The sequence below is a fragment of the Crocuta crocuta genome, unplaced genomic scaffold (genome assembly GCF_008692635.1).
Source record: "Crocuta crocuta isolate KB4526 unplaced genomic scaffold, BGI_CrCroc_1.0 scaffold279, whole genome shotgun sequence".
NCBI classification, from domain to species: domain Eukaryota; kingdom Metazoa; phylum Chordata; class Mammalia; order Carnivora; family Hyaenidae; genus Crocuta; species Crocuta crocuta.
Genome location: NW_027551570.1, coordinates 6,572,061 through 6,592,202, shown reverse-complemented (window position 1 = coordinate 6,592,202; position 20,142 = coordinate 6,572,061). Strand labels below are relative to the sequence as shown.

Genomic DNA, 20,142 nt, shown 5'->3' with positions numbered 1-20,142 from the left:
ATTATTGAGGGGAAGGGACAGCAGACAAGAAAACTTTCATGTTGTTATCTGGTGTAAATTATATATATGATAAAAGTAATAAATGTTAGAGAGGCAGAAAGCAGAAAGGAGGTATCAGGATTAATAGGAGATAAATAGGTTATCATCTAAAATAGAATTATCTTGGGGTGCCTGGGTGGCTTAGTAGGTTAAGCATCCAACTTCAGCTCAGGTCATGATCTCACAATTTGTAGGTTTGACCCCTGTGTTGGGCTCTGTGCTGACAGCTCAGAGCCTGCAGCCTGCTTCGGATTCTGTGTCTCCCTCTCTGCTCGTGCTCTGTCTTTCTCCCTCTCAAAAATAAACATTAAAAAATAAATAAAATAAAATAGAATTATCTAGATTTCTCCGCATTTGGCAGCTTTTCTTTACAGATGTTGGTTTGGGATTTCTTATCCTATAATCTCTGTTGTTTTCTGTCTTTCAGAGAGGAAGAGAAAAACGGTTTAAATGACTATGTTAATCCTAACTTCTACCATCTCCCTTTGAATAAACCTACTTATCTCATAAATTATGATAAGTTTGTAGTGAAACATTTTTGTTTTTCTACCTTGGTCTTGTTCTGTATGTGTCAATGGTGAAATTCTTAAAACCCAACATTTTTTTTTCATTATTCTGAATCCAACATAGATCCAAAAACCACACTGTGACTCATATAACTCTTCCTAGTCCCTTTGAGCTTTACTTTATTTATGACAAATGGTTCGAGTTTCCTTTCATGGTTTTCCTTAGAAAAGTATATTCTCACATGATTTGGAGGAGGAGTGGGGGGAGACACAGACACATGAGATTAATAACATGCTTTGCTCTTCTCCTCCTACTAGTTATGTAGGCTATAGGGATAAGGATGTTTATATTTTATTAATATTTTCTGAGAAGATTTCAAGATAACAGCTACCCTCTTACATGTATCAGCTGGAGAGCAGAAGTCTTCCTGACAGGAAATCTGGACCAAGTAGTGGCTACAAAGTAGGAAGACTCTAATTTTGACTGTTCAGAGTCAGAGTGTCAAAGAAGTGGTTTCTTCATAGATTTTGGATGACATCCAACAAGTGAAGGGGATGAGGAAATTTCCAGTGCTCTGTGGCAAGCATGCTAATATCACAAAACAAGAAGAATATCCTTTTTTCTGGTGGTTTTGCTGGGAAGATGTGACCAAGAAGGTATTGGGATGATGGTTCAAGACTGTTAGAAAGAACCGGTATGAAAAACCAGAACTGGCCCACAGAAAGAATTAGAATTAAAGATAGAAATGTGAAACTTAATCGCAATTTGAGTCTCTGGTTCTCCAAACCCAACTGAATCTTTTCCTTCAAAGCGTTGCCTGAGACAATGAATTCTTATTGTCTTAACTCATTTTGAGTTTCACTTCTGTCACTTAAATCCTAAAGAGTCTTGACTAAAGCATGAGAGCTGAGGGATTTGTCTACTTGAATTAGAAATTTAAAGGGGGGATTTTAAATGCCTTTGTATCAAGTAGGGTCCTGTTTGGTTGCTGGTTCTAGAAAGCCTGATAAACATTATCAAATAAATAAGGAATTTGTAATCACATGACAAGAAGTCTAGAATAGGCACTTGACAGTGTGTTGTTCTAATGTCTATAGCTAGAATCCAGACTTTTCCCAATTTTCTGCCATTGAAAAGAACAAGGAAGCTGAAAGGCAACACCAAGAGGCTCCTATGTATTTCTGAGTCACACAGCCTCTCTAGCTACAAGGGAGTCTGAGAAATTGGGCTTTCAGGGTTCCAGACTGTAGAGTAGGGTTGGAAAGGTTGAAATCCAAAGAGACAATGTGATGGTGGCAGTGAGGAAAAAAAGGCAGTGAGAAAGGAAGTCAGTACTCAAGGGACAAAGTTTGTTTTGTGTGTCAGGTGTTTTCCCAGCCTGGAGAGTCTCTTCCCATTGCCAGCTTTGGAAAGTTCTGGAGAGGTCCAGACTGTGGGGAGCTGCTGCTTTAAGAGAAGTGATCATTGCAAACATCATTCTATAATTTTGTTTTGTTTTTAATAAAGGAGAAAGGACATAGAAGATACACAAAAGGAGGAACAACAAGGAAATGATTGGCAAATTCGCTACCTAAAATTTGAAAACTCCCACTCTCTATCTTTACTTTATATATATATAACAAGGTCTAAAAACTAATGGCAAACTATTAAAAATATCAGTTACACATATGACAGATAATTTTCTTTATTTGCAAAGAGATCCTAATATCAATAAGAAAAGATAATGAACTCTGTAGAAAATTTGACTTAAAGGCTATAAATTGGCAGTTGAAGAAAACCCAGAAATCAAAATGGCCTTCCTAAAAGAGGTGATCAACATATTCATAATTAAAGAACCATAATAAAAACAAGTTACCATTTTTAATATATTGGACTCAAAAAAATTTTGCAATTTGATGAAACTCGTGCTGGTTTTGTAATTTCATAAATGTATGAGGAAATGGCCATTCCCATGCCACAGAGAGGAATTTAAGTTTGCAGGGCTATTGGCAAGATCTATCAAAATTTAAGACACATACCTCTTTTGCTGCAGCAATCTCATTGCTAGTAGTGAATTTATTTATCAACATTTTCCAAAACACAATGCAACCAAAACCTACATTCAACCATTATATACAGTTGTGGTCCTCTGTTGGTGTCCATCTGTTTGATAAGTGCCCATGTAATAATGTCTTTAATATCAGTCTTAAAATGTATCTACTGACTAAAAGCTGGAAGTTACCAATCCATCTGTCCATAGGAGACTAGTTAAGTAGATTGAGGTCTTCCAGTCCAAGAATATGTGATATCTTTCTATTTATTTGTGTCAAATTCAGTTTCCTTCATCAATGTCTTATAATTTCCAGTGCACTAGTCTTTCACTTCCTTAGTTAAATTTATGTCTAAATATTTTATTCTTTTTGATGCAATTGTAAATGTGACCGCTCTCCTAATTTCTCTTTCAAATAGTTTGCTGTCTGTATATAAAATGCAATTGATTTTTGTATGTTCACTTTGTATCCTTCAACTTTACTGAATTTGCTTATTATTTCATCAGTTTTTTGGTGGAGTTTCTAGGGTTTTCCAAATATAAGAGCACATAACCTGCAGAGAGGCCATTTGATCTCTTCTTTCCTGATTTGGATATCTTTTATTTCCCTTTTCTTTTCCTAATTGCTTCTGTCTAGGACCTCCAGTACTGTGTTGAATACGAGTGAGGAGAGTGGACACCATTGTCTTATGCCTCATCTTAGAGGAAAAGCTCTCACCTTTTCACTGTTGAGTATGATGTTAGCTGTGGGCTTGTCATATATGTTCTTTATTATGTTGACATACATTCCTTCTATACCCAATTTGTTAAGAGTTTCTATCATAAAAGGATATTGAGTTTTGTCAAATGCTTTTCCTGTATCTATTGAGGTGATCAATTTTATCTTTTTTTCTGTCAATGTAGTGTTTCACATTTATTGATTTGTATATGTTGAACCATCCTTGCATCCCAGGGATGAATCTCACTTTATTGTGGTGTATTAGCCTTTTAATGTGCTGCTGAATTTTGTCTGCTAGCATTTTGTTGAGAATTTTTGCAACTATATTCCTCAGAAATATTGGCCTGTCATTTTCTATTCTTTAGTGTACTTATCTGGCTTTAGTAACGGTAATTTTAGCTGCATAAAATGAGGTTGGAAGTGTTCCCTCCTGGTCAATTTTTTGAAAAGTATGAAAAAGATCATGTTAATTCTTTAAATATTTGATGGAATTAATCACTGAAGCCATCTGGTTCTAGGATGTGTTGTAACCAATCTTCTGGTTGCGGAGGCATCCATTTCAAAGACATCCCTCTCAAATAAACACATTGCCACACACAAGATCAAGAGCCAGGTTGCCTTACCAATGCAAGTCTTGGGTGACTCACATAACTGACCATTTGAGTAACCCTGCATTTCCCTTCATGTGACTTAATTCCTGCTCTTCTCTTTTAAATTCACCAGTAGTGAGTGAGCCTGTGAAACCCTAGGTACCCCTCCTTCAACCCTAATAAATGCAGAACCCAGGACCACACTCTCACTGTCTGTCTACCCACAACCCAGGGCATACTACGGGCCCTCCAGGACTTGTAATAAAACCACTTTTTATTCAAGTTCCCAGATAGCTGTTGCTGAGGTGCATCTTGCAATCACAATAAGAACCTCAAGGGCCAATGCAACCATAATATTAGTTCTGGTCAGGGAAATGTCTGTGGGGGCTTTCCAGACCATACCAGTCCAGGTGAGTGCCCCCATGTATTTCTAGCCAATAGCATCACTACTGATAGGCTGAGACCAACACAAAATACAGGCTTTTCCTTATTGGGAGACTTCTGACTACTGATTCAATCTTCTTACTCATTATTGATTTGTTAAGATTTTCTATTTTTTCTTGACTCAGTCTTGGTAAGCTGTATGTTTCCAGGAATGTACCCCTTCTAGGTTATTCAATTTTGGGGCATATAATTGCTGACAGTAGTCTCTTGTTGTCCATTGTATTTATGTGGTATCAATTATTTTGTCTCCTCTTTTATGATTTTATTTATTTGAGTCTCCTCTCTTTTTTTCTTAGTCCAGCTAAAGGTTTGACAATTTTGTTTATCTTTTTATAAAACCAACTCTTTCTTTTGTTGATCTTTTCCATTGTCTTTCTAGTCTATATTTCATTGATCTTTGCTCTAATCTTTGTTATTTCCTTCCCTTTACTAACTTTAAGCTTACTTTATTCTTTTTTTTTTATCTCCTTGGGGTAGAGTTAGGTTATTTATTTGAGATTGTTTTTTTTCTTACTGTAGAAATGTATTACTATAAACTTCCCTCTTAGAACTGCTTTTACTATGTCTCATAAATTTTGGTATGTTACAATTACATTTTCATTTGTCTCAAGATATTTTTTTATTTCTCTTTTGATTTTTTCTTTGACTTACTCATAGTGAATAGGGTCTCTCTTTGATATTTGACAGTTTTATTATAATATGTCTCAGTGAAGTCCTCTTTGTGTTAAATCTGCCTGGGGACTTCGGAGCTATATGTGCCTAGATGTGCACATGTCTCCTCAGATTTAGGAAATTTTCAGCCATTATTTCTTTCTGCTCCTTCTTTTCTCTCCTTCTTCTGAAATTTCCATAATGCAAATATTGTCTCTATAATTCACACAAGCTTGCTTCACTCTTTTTCATTCCTTTTTCTTCCTTGACTAGATAATTTCAAATGACTTATCTTCCAGATCAGATTCTTACTTTCTGTTTGATCAAGTTTGCTGTGGTGCTCTCTACTGAATTCTTAAATCTCATTCATTATATACTTTAGCTCTAGCATTTGTTTGTTCTTTTTAATGAATTCTATCCTATCTCTTGATTGAACTTGTCATTTTATTCACATATTGTTTTCCTGATATTGAGTTGTCTGTGTTCTGTAATTTGCTGAGCTTCCCTAAAAGAAAATCATTTTGAAATTCTTTGTCAAACAATACATAGAGCTCTATTTCCTTGGGGTCAGTTACTAGAAAATTACTTTCCTTTGGTGGTGTCATGCTTCCTTGATTTTTCATGGTTTTTTTTTTTTTTTTGGTAGCCTTGTTGTCTGTACCTTTGTTGGAGCAATCACCTCTTTCAGACATACAAGGTGTTCACCTGCAGGTGGGTGCTAGGGTGCCAGCTGGGTGGGCTGTGGTGGTTTCAGGTTTGGGGGAGGTCCAGTGCTATATTCTCTGTGCAAATCTTTCAGCTAAGGTTACACTGGCAAAGATTGTACGGGTCCTGAACAATCAAGGTTTCAACCAAGATGTCTGTAGCTATAGTAAAGCCTTCTGAGGTCTTCAGTGGTAATGGTCACTGGGGAACACCTGATCTCTTTTTGTCCTATAAGAGAAGTCATGGCCCAGGGGGTCCCTCTTGGTGCTGGGTCAAGCATATGGGTGCCCTCATGGTATCTGATGCATCTGTGCCTATCGAACGGCCACTGAGCTGGAATCAGGGCACTGGGGCTCACAGAGTGACAGCCGCTCAAAGGTCTGGGGCACTGGCTAGCCTGCAGTGGTAGGGGCTCCAGTGCCTCAGGTGTAGGTGCTTGTGGCACAACTGTGGACTCGAGATGTGAATTATGGGCATTCACAGGCAACAGTGGCATGGCAGGTTCAGGGCAACTGGCTAGAGAGCCTGAGGCATGCACAGGGCTGTGGAGGCAGGAAGTCCGAGTTCCAGGACAACACAAGGGCAGCTTCTCCTGAAAGATGCCCTGCAGCATCTTTCTTCTGGAGGTTCACGGCAGCTATGGCTGTTGGGACGTCTGTGGCAAAAGCTGTTGGTGAACTCTGTGGAACAGGCTGTTGGGGTCCATGCCAGTGAAATTATGGGGTCCTCTTCTATGAAAGCTATGGGGAATGTGTCACTATTGCGGGGGCTGTGAGGTACTCAGTGGCAAAGGCAGGAGGGTTCCCTCTGCAGAGCAGGCCACAAGGGAGATGGCAGCAAGTAGCACCTGCTACACAGCTGATTGTGATAGCTCCCACTCCTCTTCTTTGTTCTAATCATCTCCAAATGTCTCAACTAAGACAATCTCCCCAGTGATATTTTTTATGCGATTATTCATGTTTTGCTACACTGTGTTACAGCAGATTCTCAATGGAACTTGAGCTCTTCCATGGTTATTTTTGTTTGTGGATAGTTGTCTAATTGCTGTGGCTGTGGTGGTCGTGTGAGGAGACAAAGGCCAGGATCAAGTACTCCGTCATCCTGCTGATCAGCAATGATTTTTTTTTAATGTGACCCCAAAGTCTTAGGCAACAAAAACAAAAATAAACGAGAGGAACAATGTCAAACTAAAAAAGTGCACAGCAAAGGAAACAGTTGACAGAATGAAAAGGCAACCTATGGAATGGGAGAAAATATTTGCAAACCATCTATCTGATAAGGGGCCAATATCAAAAATATATAAGAAACTCCTACAACTCAATAGAAAGAAAGCAAACAACCAGATTGAAAAAATAAATGAGCAAAGTACCTGAATAGGCATTTTTCAAAAGAAGATATACAAATGGCCATAGGTACATGAAAAGGTGCTAAACATCACTAATCATCAGGGAAATGCTAATCAAAACCACACTGAAATATCACTTCACACTTGGATAGAAATTATTGAAAAGAGGTAACATATTGGTGAGGATGTGGAGAATGGGGAGCTTTCCCACTGTTGATGGGAATGTAAATTGACATAATCATTATGGAAAATAGTATGGAGGTTTTAAAAAATTATCATCTGATCCAGCAATCCCACATCTGGGTGTTTATCCAAAGGAATTGAAATCAGTACCTTGGAGATATCTGTGCTCCCACATTCACTACAGCATTATTTACAATGGCCAAGATGTGAAAACAACCTAAGTGTCCTCTGACAGAGGAATAAAGAAATTATGGTGTGTATATACAATGTGATATTACTCAGTCTTAAAAATTGGTTACACTGCAATTTGCAACAACATGGAGGAACTTGGAAGATATTACACTAGGCAAATAATTCAAATATGGAAAGAAAAAAACTGTATGATCCCACTTATATGTGGAATCTTAAAAAGAAAGTCAAATACATGGAAATAGAGAGCAGAACAGTGGTTAATAGGTTCAGGGAGGTGGGAGAAATGTGGAGATGTTGATTAAGTGGTACAAAGTGGCAATTACATAGGATGAATTTTTAGGGATCTAATGTACAGAATGATGACTCTAGTTAATAATTCTATATTGTATACTGGAAATGTGCTACAAAGGTAGATTTCAAGTGCTCTCACCACATACCAAAAAGAAAAAATTAGTGGGGTGCCCAAGTGGCTTAGTCAGTTGAGCATCCAACTCTTGATTTTAGCTCAGGTCACGATCCCAAGGTCATGGGATTGAGCCCCCACATCAGGCTCCGTGCTGAGTGTGGGCCCTACTTAAGATATTCTCTCTCTCTCGCTCTCTCTCTTTCTGCCCCTCTCTCCCACTCACACTCTCTTTCTAAAATTAAAAAAATTAATTTTAAATAAAAATAAAAGGTAAATACATGAGCAGATGAGAGTAAGAATTTATTTCTTTATTCTTCACTTCTGTATCCCAAGGCAATAGAAGTGCTCTTTGCATATAAAAACTAAGATAAGTGAATGTTCAGTAAATTTTTCTTCGGATAAATACTACTTCTTACTTTTCTCCATATAAATTTCTTTCTAAGCCCTGTCCAGTTCTAAGAGTCAAAATTATGACAATCTATTAAATGGGAGAAGATATTTGCAAATGATATATCTGATTAGGGGTGAGTATCCAAAATACATAAATACCTTATATAACTCAACACCAAAATAATAGTAATCCAATTAGAAATGGACAGAAGACATACACTGACATTTCTCCAAAGAAGATAACTAGATGGCCAGCAGACGTGAAAAGACACTCAGCATCATTCATCATCAGGGAAATGCAAATGAAAACCATAATAATACCTCACACCTGTCAGAATGGCTAAAATCAACAATACAAGAAACATGTGTTAGCAAGGATGTAGAGAAAAGGGAACCCTCATGCTCTGTTGGTGGGAATGCAAACTGGTACAGCCACTGTGTAAAAACAGTTTGGAAGTGCCTCAAAAAATTAAAAATAGAATTACCATATGATCCAGTAATTCTACTATTGGCTATTTACACCCCCAAAAAAGCACTAATTAAAAGAGATATATGCACCCCTATGTTTATTGCAGCATTGTTTACAACAGTCAAAATATGGAAGTAACTCAAGCATTCATCAATAGATGGATAAAGAAGATGTGGTATATATATACAATGGAATATCACTCAGCCATAAAAAGAATGAAATCTTGCCATTTGCAACAACAGGGATGGAGCTAGAGGGCGTAGTCAGAGAAGGACAAATGCCAGGTGATTCCACACATATGTGGAATTTAATAAATAAAAAACAAATTAAAAAAGATAAAAACCAGACTCAGCTATAGAAAACAAACTGATGGTTGCCAGAGGGGAGGTGGGGGGTGGGGGTGAATGGGTGAAATAGGTGAAGGGGATTAAGAGTACACTTACATTGGGCACCTGGGTGGCTCAGTTGGTTAAGCGTCCAACTTCAGCTCAGGTCATGACCTCACAGTTCGTGAGTTTGAGCCCCACATTGGGTTCTGTGCTGGCAGCGCACAGCCTGCTTGGGATTCTCTGTCTCCCTCTGTCTCTGCCCCTCCCCTGACTGTGCTCGCTCACTCGCTCTCTTTCTCTCTCTCTCTCTCTCTCTCTCTCAAAATAAACAAACTTAAAAAAAAAGAAAAGAGTACACTTATATTGATGGGCACTAATATAGAACCGTTGAATCACTCTACTGTACACCTGAAAGTAATAGAACACTGTACATTAACTGTACTAGAATTAAAATAAAAAACCAAGGCATTTCAAAGGATCTTGAGATTAAGAGGAGACTGAACATCTGACATATGTTTACTTTTCCCTGAGGAAAGTGATTAAGAAATCAAACCTGGGCCCAGTCTGAGTATTTCTTTTCCCAACAGAAGGCGTTCTGATGTAATGGCCATCTTCTGATGAATGAAAAAGTCATGCTTTTACAATGTGCCCACTCGTAAATGCACAGTGAAGAGTTCTAAAGAAAGACATTAACTCAGACCAACATAGAGCTTGTTCTACTTTCCTGAATCAAGAGTTATATGCAGATAACATTAGCTCACATGTTCTGGCTTTGTATTTCTAAGGAATTTCTGGAGCAGTGCGGTGCGTAAAACATAAATCAATGGCACAAAATGGAAATGTACACTTTAAGGAATACATGTAAATACCTGTGAAGAGAGAGCTCTGGGAGGAGACTTGAACGTAACTGGCATCCACGTTCTGCTTCCCAGTCCCGGGCACCTCCCTTTGCCAAAGGATGACAGGCTAGGGACCCTAGGAAGCGGGCTCTGAAACAGAGCTTAACACACAGATTGTAAGGGAGTGCTCTTGAGGCCACCACCTGCGGAAAGGAAGGGAAGAAAATTCGATTAGGTTGAGAATAGTCGGGCTGTGCTGGAGTCCCAAAGAAGTTCTCAGCTGACCTCACAGACAGCTCAGAGCTGGGATGGCCCTAGAAGAGTCGGAAGTGGTGGGGCTGGACCTTTATAATTTAAATTTAATCCTGATCAGTCGCTGTATACATCTGGCCATGGCAGGAAGTGAATTTTTCTTCAACTGAGGAAATCTCCAGTGAAGGCTGGCCTCTGAGGGTCACCAACCAGCAGCACTCACAGCAGCTGGAGGAAGGAATTCTTCATTCTTAAAAGTGGGGTGTGGGTGTCGCAATGGAGCCTGTACCACATTGCCATCCTGACTTCAATGGTAACTGCATTTTTCCTTTTTTCTTCCTAGTCTCATCACATAAGGTAAAGTGATATAATTTAATTTTGCCTGTTTTTGAAGCTTAGGTGAGTGGAATCCTCTTCTGTACATGTGTCTTTCTCTCAAAAACATTTTTTGTTAGATTCAGTCATGTTGCCAAATCTCAATTCAGTTTCATTAATTCCTTTCCATTGTTGTACACCCTGTTTCGATGTACCACAGCATGTTTACCCATTTCATTATTAATGGACATATGGGTTGCTCACAACTTGTGTCTGAACTCGGTGCTGCGAACATTGCACATTAATGTGTATTGTATCCTGGAGATCGTGCACGTGAGTTTGCAGGGGATACACAGGAGACTGAAATTGCTGGTTCGGGATATTTGTATTTTTAATAGAAAATGCCAGAATAATTTCTATTTCCTATTAGAATAATTCTAATTTTTACTCCCTAGAGCATGTTTGTGAGTCCCCATCGCTCTCTCTCTGTTTCCCTGGGAACAGGTTCAGTAATGCTGCAGTAACAGCCCCTAAATCACAGTGGTTTACAGCAACAAAGGTTTCTTTCTCACCCATATTTTGTACCCTCCATGGTGAGTTGGTCCTAATCACTGCAAGATTCCAGCCGATAGAACAGTCTCTATCTATAATACTGCTGTTCTCTTAGATCTTTTTATTTTGCCAGAAACATATTCATATCATCTACAGAGATTATATTACTTCTTCCGTTCCCATTCTTCTGCTTCTAAAGCTTTCTCAACCTAACTGCATTGGTGTTTTATGTATTTTAAGGCTATACTATTACATGCCTACAAATATATAATTGTCTTATCATTAGGAAGAGACCCTAAGCCAGTCAGCTCATCAACAGACTGGTGGCTGGCTGTAGATACATGAACCAGCTCAGCCATAGCTTTCTTCAACTTATAATCACCCCCAAACTTAGTGTACTAAGACAACAATCATTTATTCATTTCATTATTCTGTGGGTTGACAATTTGTGTTGGACTGAACTGGGTGCTTCCCTTGTCCTCAGCCGGGCTTGCTTCTTTTCAGTGCCTAAGGTAAGAGATGAGGTAAGAGATGTAGTTTGTGTGTAGAATTTAGAGAGACTGCTGGGGGCAAGAGATGTTCTTCTCATCCCCTGCCTCCTCATCCAGAAAAGACCAAGGTCCAGAAAAATGGAGTGAGTTGCATAGGTCACCAGGGAAATCACAGAGGGAATCAGATACTGAATTCTGGTGCCTCAGTCTTGGTATTTCCCATAACACCGTAATCCCAACTATGAATCGCCAGCTACATTGAAAACATACCTCTGGGACTATTCAAAAACCAAAGGGATAAGCCAGCAAGAGATATCAAGATGGCAAAAATTTAACAAAGTTTAACAAAATTTTAATAAAATTGAATAACAAAAATTATTCTAATTTTAGGTTACCAAATGATTCATTGCATGAGATGTGACTGTTCTAATATTAATTCCTTCATCAGAAAAACCAATATCCCCAAAACAGTGCATAGTGATGATATGATAACTGATCCAAGGAAGAAACTAAAAACATACAAAACTTTTTCCACTTGGCTGATGGGGCACTGATGTCCTGGCATCTGGAACAAATGTAGAACATCTACAAAGCAGAGACATTTTCTAGAGCGAGAGGCATGGAATGAATCAAGCATTCTTGGGTAATAGGGGGGTTCATTTTTTTTTTAAATGTCTTATTTCTGAGAGAGAGAGAGAGAGAGAGAGAGAGAGAGAGAGACAGCATGAGCAGGGGAGGGTCAGAGAGAGAGAGAGATACAGAATCTGAAACAGGCTCCAGGCTCTGAGCTGTCAGCACAGAGCCTGATGCAGGGCTCGAACCCACAAACCGTGAGATCATGACCTGAGCTGAAGTTGGACGCCCAACCGACTGAGCCACCCAGGCTTCGAAAACAGTTACAAAATCGTGACTGAAAGGAAATCAGCTGGGCCCTGTGCAGGGCAGGAAGTTCCAAGGTGAAAAACCTCACAGTCTAAGGAGACCAATAGGCAAATGATGTAAACATGGAAAAAAGGCAAAAAGAGAAACGTGTCCAAGCTACCCTATGGGAGATAATGACTAATTCTTTCTTGAAAAGGGATAATCAGAGGAGTTTTCACAAAGTCAATGGGAACTGAGCTGGATTTTGATACAGATATCTGGTACATAGTAGATGCCTATGAAATACTTTTCAAACAAAAGAATTAAAAGGGTACTACCCACAAAAGTATCACCAAAGGCAACAGCATGGACAAATGGGATGTAGAATTTCCAGATAACTATACCTGTTCTATTTAGTGTTGCTCAAGTGAAAACTTGGAGGGACAGAGCAACTGTCACCATGGGGTGAGGCTGGTGCGAAGACCCAATCTCTGAGGCCTTGGATCCTGCACTAATGCTTCTGTGTGTGTCCTATTGGATTGGGAGGCTTTGGAAATTTGGAAACGATGCAAACGGACATTCCCTGTAAAGGCACTGTGATGCAGATGCACCCCCAGGGAACCCCTCAACAGAGGGATGTTGCCCTAGCTGCTGGGGGGAACCATTGGAAGACAGCCCTCAGCTGGGCCCCTTCAGAGCTGTCTCACCCATGAGTGTGCCCTTCTTGGGGTAGCCCACTTCCAATGGCTAATGTAGGCAGAAATTCTGCATACCTTGAAGCAACTCTGACAAGACTTTTAGCTCAAAAGCTCCCTTTGGGGTTGGCCAGGGCTGTCCTTAAGATTCCTTGCCTCACAGTTCAACTTTTCTTTCAGCCCATTCCTGCTACTTCGTCTCCCAGACTTGGGCCAGACCATAAGCCCCAGGGCTGGGAGGGGAGCATCTGAGGTAGACAGCAAAGTCAACCTCCTTTATGTCAAGCAGTAAATTTCTCTCTTCTGTCTCAGTCCATCCTCCTCCCCACCCCATCTTGGGCTCTGACCTTCAGAATTCTTTGACTTTCAGTGGCGGCTTATGTTTTAAAACAATGTAGTAGAGCCAAAGGAGAACTAACTGTTCAGGGGATCAAAAGGAATTCAAAGCCAGTTTCTGTTAGGTGTCTTGGTCAAGGCACTTCATCTTTCTGAAAATGGGAAGAACGAGGGGAAAAGTTAAAAAGAGCAATGCCAACATCCAAGATTTAGTGGTAGGAGTAGGTAAATACATGAAATAATGTTGGAAAATATCTTATAATTTGAATATTATCTAGAACAATAGATCACTGTTTCTAATCCTTGGTCAGATTGTCTCTCTACCTCACGGCTTTTCTTTCTTTCTTTCTTTCTTTCTTTCTTTCTTTCTTTCTTTCTTTCTTTCTTTCTTTCTTTCTTTTCTTTCTTTCTTTCTCTTTCTCTTTCTTTTTCTTTCTTTCTTAACATGTTTTAAATTTACATTTTAGTTAACATACAATGCAATATTTATTTCAAAAGTAGAATTCAGTGATTCATCACTTATATACAATACCTAGTACTCATCACAACAAGCGCCCTCCTTAATACCCATCACTCATCTAGCCCATCTTCCACCCCTCTCCCTCCATTAACACTCAGTTTGTTCTCTATCATTAAGTGTCTCTTGTAGTTTGTTCCCCTCTCTTCTCTTACAGCTTTTCAAGTAAACTGTCTGCTTGGGTCAGAGTTGCTCAGAAAAAAGGTTAGATCTTTAAATGCAAGGAGAACTGCAGTTGGACCTTATAAGCTTTCCAAGGATGGGAACAACCAACACCTGAATGACTCCTCCCGACACTCCTCTTATGGAATCTTTGCCTTTGGGTTCTCAATTTCTAGACACCGAAAGGGCAGAGTAGAAATAAGAAGTGGAAAATAGATCACAGCTCAAATCACATACCATTCTCAGGATAGATATGCTCAACCCCTTTATGGCCAAGCAGCTGAGGTTATGCCTAAAAGAGAGAAATGCATACGCACACCGGCACAACAAGCAGCTCTTTCAAACAAGACGGAACATCTGTCATTTCATTCCCATCATGAAAATGCATTAGCCAAAATCAGTTACAACAGAGTGTGTTAAGGAAGGAAAAAGAAGATAGTATTCCAGGCATTTCTGGATTATACCAAAATGATTGCCTTTGGAAAAGATTATACATGATCTTAATTTTTTCCATGTGCCTGTGTTTTACAAATTTGCTGCCATCAACACATTTATCCTTTTGTGATCAGATAAAAATAATTGTCATAGAAATAGAATAAAAACTTTAATGGTTCTGTGATTATTTTGTATAAAACTACCTCCTATCCCATCTCCTTGTCACTGGGCTGAGAGCAGGGACAAACAGGATTCTATTGAACCAGGAACTTCCCAGAGAGCAAGCTCCTCTCTGGGTCCCTGGGGGCAACCACCAGCTGCTTGTGATCCATTATAGGCTGAATGTTTACGTCACCTCAAAATTCATATGCTGAAGCCCTAACCCCCAATGTGACTTCATTTGGAGATACAGTCTTTAGGAGGTAATTAAGGTTAAATGAGGTCATAAGGGTAGGGTTCTAATTCTGTGGAATTAGTGTCCTTGTAAGAAGAGACACTAGAGAGGGGTGCCTGGGTGGCTTAGTCGGTTAAGCATCCGACTTTCGCTTAGGTCATGATCTCATGGTTCGTGGGTTCGAGCCCCACGTCGGGCTCTGTGCTGACTGCCAGCTTGGAGCCTGGAGCCTATTTCAGAGTCTGTATCTCCCTCTCTCTCTGACCCTCCCCTGCTCACGCTGTGTCTCTCTCTCTCTCTCTCTCTCTCCTAGAAATAAATAAAAATATTAAAAAAAAAAAGAAGAGATACTAGAGAACTCACGCTCTCTTTCACTCCTTCTCTCTCTTCCCCCCCATCCTCATTCCTTCGCTCCCCTTCTTACTCCTTCCTTCTCTCTCTCTCCACAAAGGAAAGACTATTTGAGAACAGAGTGAGAAGACAGCTTTCTCAAACCCAGGAGCTCTCTTCTTTTTTCAAATTGTCCACACTTTCTTCTTAGACTTCTAGTCTAGTTTGGACTTCCAGAACTATGAGAAGTAAGTGTCTGATGTTTAAGCCACCGAGTCTGTGGTATTCTACTATGGCAGCCCAAGCTGATTCATACATGACCTCCCCCCCCAAGGCCTCACGTCAAGCACCCTCAATATCTAGCAACTCTAGAATTCCATGTAGTACCCACTTCTGCCCTGTAGCTGGGTCCTAGCTAGAGACCTGGGGGATAGAGCCATGAAGCCAGAGGAAGAGCTCACAAAATCATAATTTCCTCACTATTTATACGGAAAACCTTTTCATCCAGAATGAACCTAAACCCTTTATTTCATATTTGCATTAAAAACATCAGCTTTAATTGTTGAGCCACCAAGTTTCAAAGCACAAGAGTCATTGTAATTGATGACAAAGGTTTAGTCCCATAGCAAACTCACTGCTTTCTCTCCATTATCTGCTATGTCACAAAATATAACACAGATTGCTGTGAGCAGGTATCACACACAGTTTCACACCAAGTGACTTATTCAAAATACCTTTATTTTTACACTGAGTAGCAAGGATTAAATATTACATGAAAAATTTCCAGACCCCCGTTTTGACTAACACTTCCATGTTCTCTTAGCGACAAACAAGAATTCAAGTTTCAACTCCCATCCAAATTAGTTTTATTCACTGCTTCCATCGAGTTTTCTTTGCTACAGAGCCAAAAAAAAAATTTTAAGCAATGTTATAGGTCAAGTTCAAGTTTCTTTTTCATTCAGTTCTAAGTCCTTTAAATACTTGCAGGAAACTTTCAGTTAGTGTTCTGAATACTAGAATGCAGTCCTTCTCAAGTGACAAATCATCTGGCCCAATTCTTCGCTGGTAGGAAAAATTTCAGGGGGTTAGGAATCTGACCTATGAGATTGTAGAGTGAGCTACGTAATTTATGAGCTGTGTGGTACTGTCTCAGGAAAGGTAATCTCATTCTCATCAGCTATGAAAACAGAAGCAGCTGCAATGAGGTTCTGCCCTACAGGGCTGTTGGGACACACCGTGCCTCACACTCTTCCTTGGTTTGGAATCGGTTCGCGTTGCCCCCGCAGCTGCCATACCAGAACTGTTGGCAGGCCTGCTTCTCCTTGTTGTAGTACCAGTTCAGGGTGTAATTCTGGCACCCACCTTCCACTGGATCCAGAAAACAAGGGCCTGCAACAAAACAAATGCAGAGAGAGCTGAATTTCCTGCATGAGCATGACAGCAAAGGAACTATTGTTTGGAGACACAGACTGGGAATGAATCCTACCCTCTCCACCAACTGTGTGAGCCTGAGCTTATCCTCTCTGAGCCTCAATTTCTTCAACCATAAAAGCAATTAAGAAAAACCCACAAGTTTTTTTTTCTAAGGTGGCACAGAACATACATGATTATTTTGCACAGTACCTAGCATATGGAAGGCACACTAGACAATGCATAAATGAATGAGCGAACAAATGAATAAAGCTTTCTGATACCAAGAAACTCCTCACCTGCTTATTATACTCATTTCCCTCTTTTCCAGACCTTGCTTAATCCCAAGCTCTACCAGCCTTCTAATGGCCTAACAAAAATGCAGCTTATTTATTATTATTATTATATACCCTGACACTTGCCCAAGAAGTTAAGACATCTATTATAAGAAAAACATGATGTTCCTGGAGAATAAAAATAGTACTGAGATCAACAAGTTACAAAAGAGCAAGATCTGAGATGCTCTGAATTTTAAATCAGACACTAATTTCTCCACATACGTAACTTCTGTCTTCCAGAGAGAACCAATTTCCTTTGATAACACTTGATGTCACAGAAAAATATTCTTGTCTGAGTCTGACCATACAGCATAGAATAATATCTTCCTCCAGATAGTTTCCCCTGGGCCTTCTAAGCACCAACAAATAAAGAAGATAATTTCTTCAGAAAGCAAGAGGCTAAAACTCATTGTCTGTTCCTTGGAAGACATCTCCCATCGGTATAATCACCACAGGCTAGTTTTCTTGAAGGAGAGACCAGATGTGCTGGACCCAAGGGAAAGAAATATATTCTTAGCGGGGTAAAGATTTGATCATGGAAATTGTCCATGAGAAGAAACCAGAGCAAATGCTTCTCCAAAACTTGTTGGAGCCAATAGGAAAACACTCCAGTGGTGAACTTTTGGCTGTACTCTGTAGATTAAATAAATAGACTTGGGGCTCAGCATCAGCTGGTGCCCTCTAAACTAATGAGCCAAGGATTTGTTTAAACCGATCATTCACAAAGCAAAAATAAACTACTGGGACTCATCAAATAAAAAGCTTCTGCACAGTGAAGGAAACAATCAACAAAACTAAAAGGCAACCTATGGAATGGGAGAAGATATTTGCAAATGACATATCTGATAAAGGGTTAGTATCCAAAATATACAAAGAACTTATAAAACTCAATACCCAAAAAACAATCCAGTTATAAACTGGGCAAATGACATGAACAGACAATTTTCTAAAGAAGGCATACAGATGGACAAAAAACACATGAAAAGATGCTCAACATCACTCATCATCAGGGAAATGCAAATCAAAACTACAATGAGAGGGGAACCTAGGTGGCTTAGTCATTAAGAGGCTCAGTTGGATGTGGGGGGGAGGGGGGAATAGGCATGGAGGAGGACACTTGTGGGGATGAGCACTGAGTGTTATGTGGAAACTAATTTGACAATAAACTATTTGTAAAAAAAAAAAAAAAGAAAAAGAGGCTCAGTTGGTTAACCATCAGACTCTTGATCTCGGCTCAGGTCATGATCTCATGGTTCATGAGTTCAAGCCCTGAGTCAGACTCCACATTGATAGATGGAGCCTGCTTGGGATTCTCCCTCTCCCTCTCTCTGCCTCTCCCTAACTATGCTCTCTCCCCCTCTCTATCTCAAAAGAATAAACTTTTAAAAATAATTTTTAAAAAAAGAGTCTAATTCTTGATTTCAGCTCAGGTCATGATCTCACAGTTCATGAAATTAAGCCTCGCGTTAGGCTCCATGCTGACAGCATAGACCCTGCTTGGGGGTCGCTCGCTCTCTCTCTTTCTCTCTCTCTCTCTCTCACTTTCACTCTCTCTCTCTGGCCCTCCCCCACTCACATGCAGTTGTGCTCTCTGAAAATAAATAAAATAAACTAAAAAAAATTACAATGAGGGGCAACTGGGTGGCTCATTCAGTTAAATATCTGACTCTTGATTTCAGCTCAGGTCATGATCTCACATCTGACAAGTTCAAGCCCCACATTAGGCTCTGCATGGTCAGTGCAGTGCAGTGCTTAGGACTCTCTCTCTCTCTCCTCTCTCTCTGCCCCTCCCCAATTCTTTCTCTTTCTCTCTAAATAAATAAATAAATAAATAAACTTTAAAAACCTACAGTGAGATATCACCTCACACCTATCAGAATGGCTAAAATAAACAACACAGGAAGCAACAGATATTGGCGAGGATAGTGAGGAAGGGGAATCCTGTTGTATTGTTGGTGGGCATGCAAACTGGTGCAGCCACTCTGGAAAACAGTGTGGAGGTTCCTCAAAAAGTTAAAAATAGAACTACCCTATGACCCAGCAATTGTACTGCTAGGTATTTACCCAAAGGCTACAAGAATACAGACTTGAAGGGGGACATGTACCCTGATGTTTATAGCAGCATTACCAATAATAGCCTAATTATGGAGAGCCCAAATATTCACTGACTGATGAATGGATAAAGAAGATGTGGTGGGTATGTATATATAATATATACATATATATTATATATACATAATATATGTGTGTATATAACAGAATATATTATATGTAATAGAATATATGTATAATAAAATATTATTCAGCCATCAAAAATAATGAAATCTTGCCATTTGCAATGACATGGATGGAGTTTAAGAGTATTATGCTAAGTGAAGTAAGTCAGAGAAAGACAAATACCATGTGATTTCACTCATATGTGGAATTTAAGAAACAAATGAATATAAAGAGGAAAAAAAGAAAGGAAAATCAAGAAACAGACTTTTAACTATAGATAACACACTGAAAGGAAGATGGGTGGGGAGATAGGTTAAATGGGTGATGGGTGTTAAGGAGGGCACTTGTGATGAATAGCAGGTATTGTATGTAAGTCCTGAATCGCTAACTTCTATACATGAAACTAATATTACACTGTATGTTAATTGGAATTTAAGGAAAAACTTGGAAGAAAAAAATAGATAATTCATTTCTCTTAGTCACATTGTGGCTTTTGCCTTTAAAGCCCTACCCTTGCCTTTAGTCTGGGAGACAAACAAACAGGGGTTGCTTCTTCTAGATTATACTTCTAGAACAGTGCCATCCAGAAGAATTTCCTGCAATGCAGGAAATACTCTGTCTTTGCACAAAAATACCCAGTGTCTATTGACTATTTGAAGTGTGGCTATTGCAACTAAGGAACTGATTGTTTTGTTTTATTTAATATCAAATTATTTAGTTTTTAAATGTTTGTTTATTTTTGAAAGAGAGACAGAGACAGAGCACGAGCAGAGGAGGGGCAGAGAGAGAGGGAGACACAGAATCTGAAGCAGGCTCCAGGCTCTGAGCTCTCAGTGTGGCTGACAGCTGGTGCCCCAAATTATTTAAATAGCCAATGGGGCTAGTGGTTGCTCAGTACACCTAAAGGGGTGTAAATCCTTGATGCTTTATCTCTGAGATATTCTTTGTAACCTGACACTCAGGGAGCCTCAGTCTTCAGTTTTATTTTATCAGTAGGAAAT

The 20,142-nt window shown here is 39.5% G+C and overlaps 1 protein-coding gene across 1 annotated transcript in view; it reads right to left on the bottom strand.

The window, feature by feature from the left end:
* Nucleotides 1–15,893: 15,893 nt before the first annotated feature.
* The window catches only part of LOC144220567 (collagen alpha-4(VI) chain-like), a 128,547-nt gene continuing 124,298 nt past the window's right edge, over nucleotides 15,894–20,142 (bottom strand). The window contains exon 37 of the mRNA XM_077750876.1: nucleotides 15,894–16,565. Coding sequence (XP_077607002.1) covers nucleotides 16,390–16,565 — 176 coding nt within the window. The 3' untranslated portion in view covers nucleotides 15,894–16,389. The remainder of the gene's footprint in view (nucleotides 16,566–20,142) is intronic.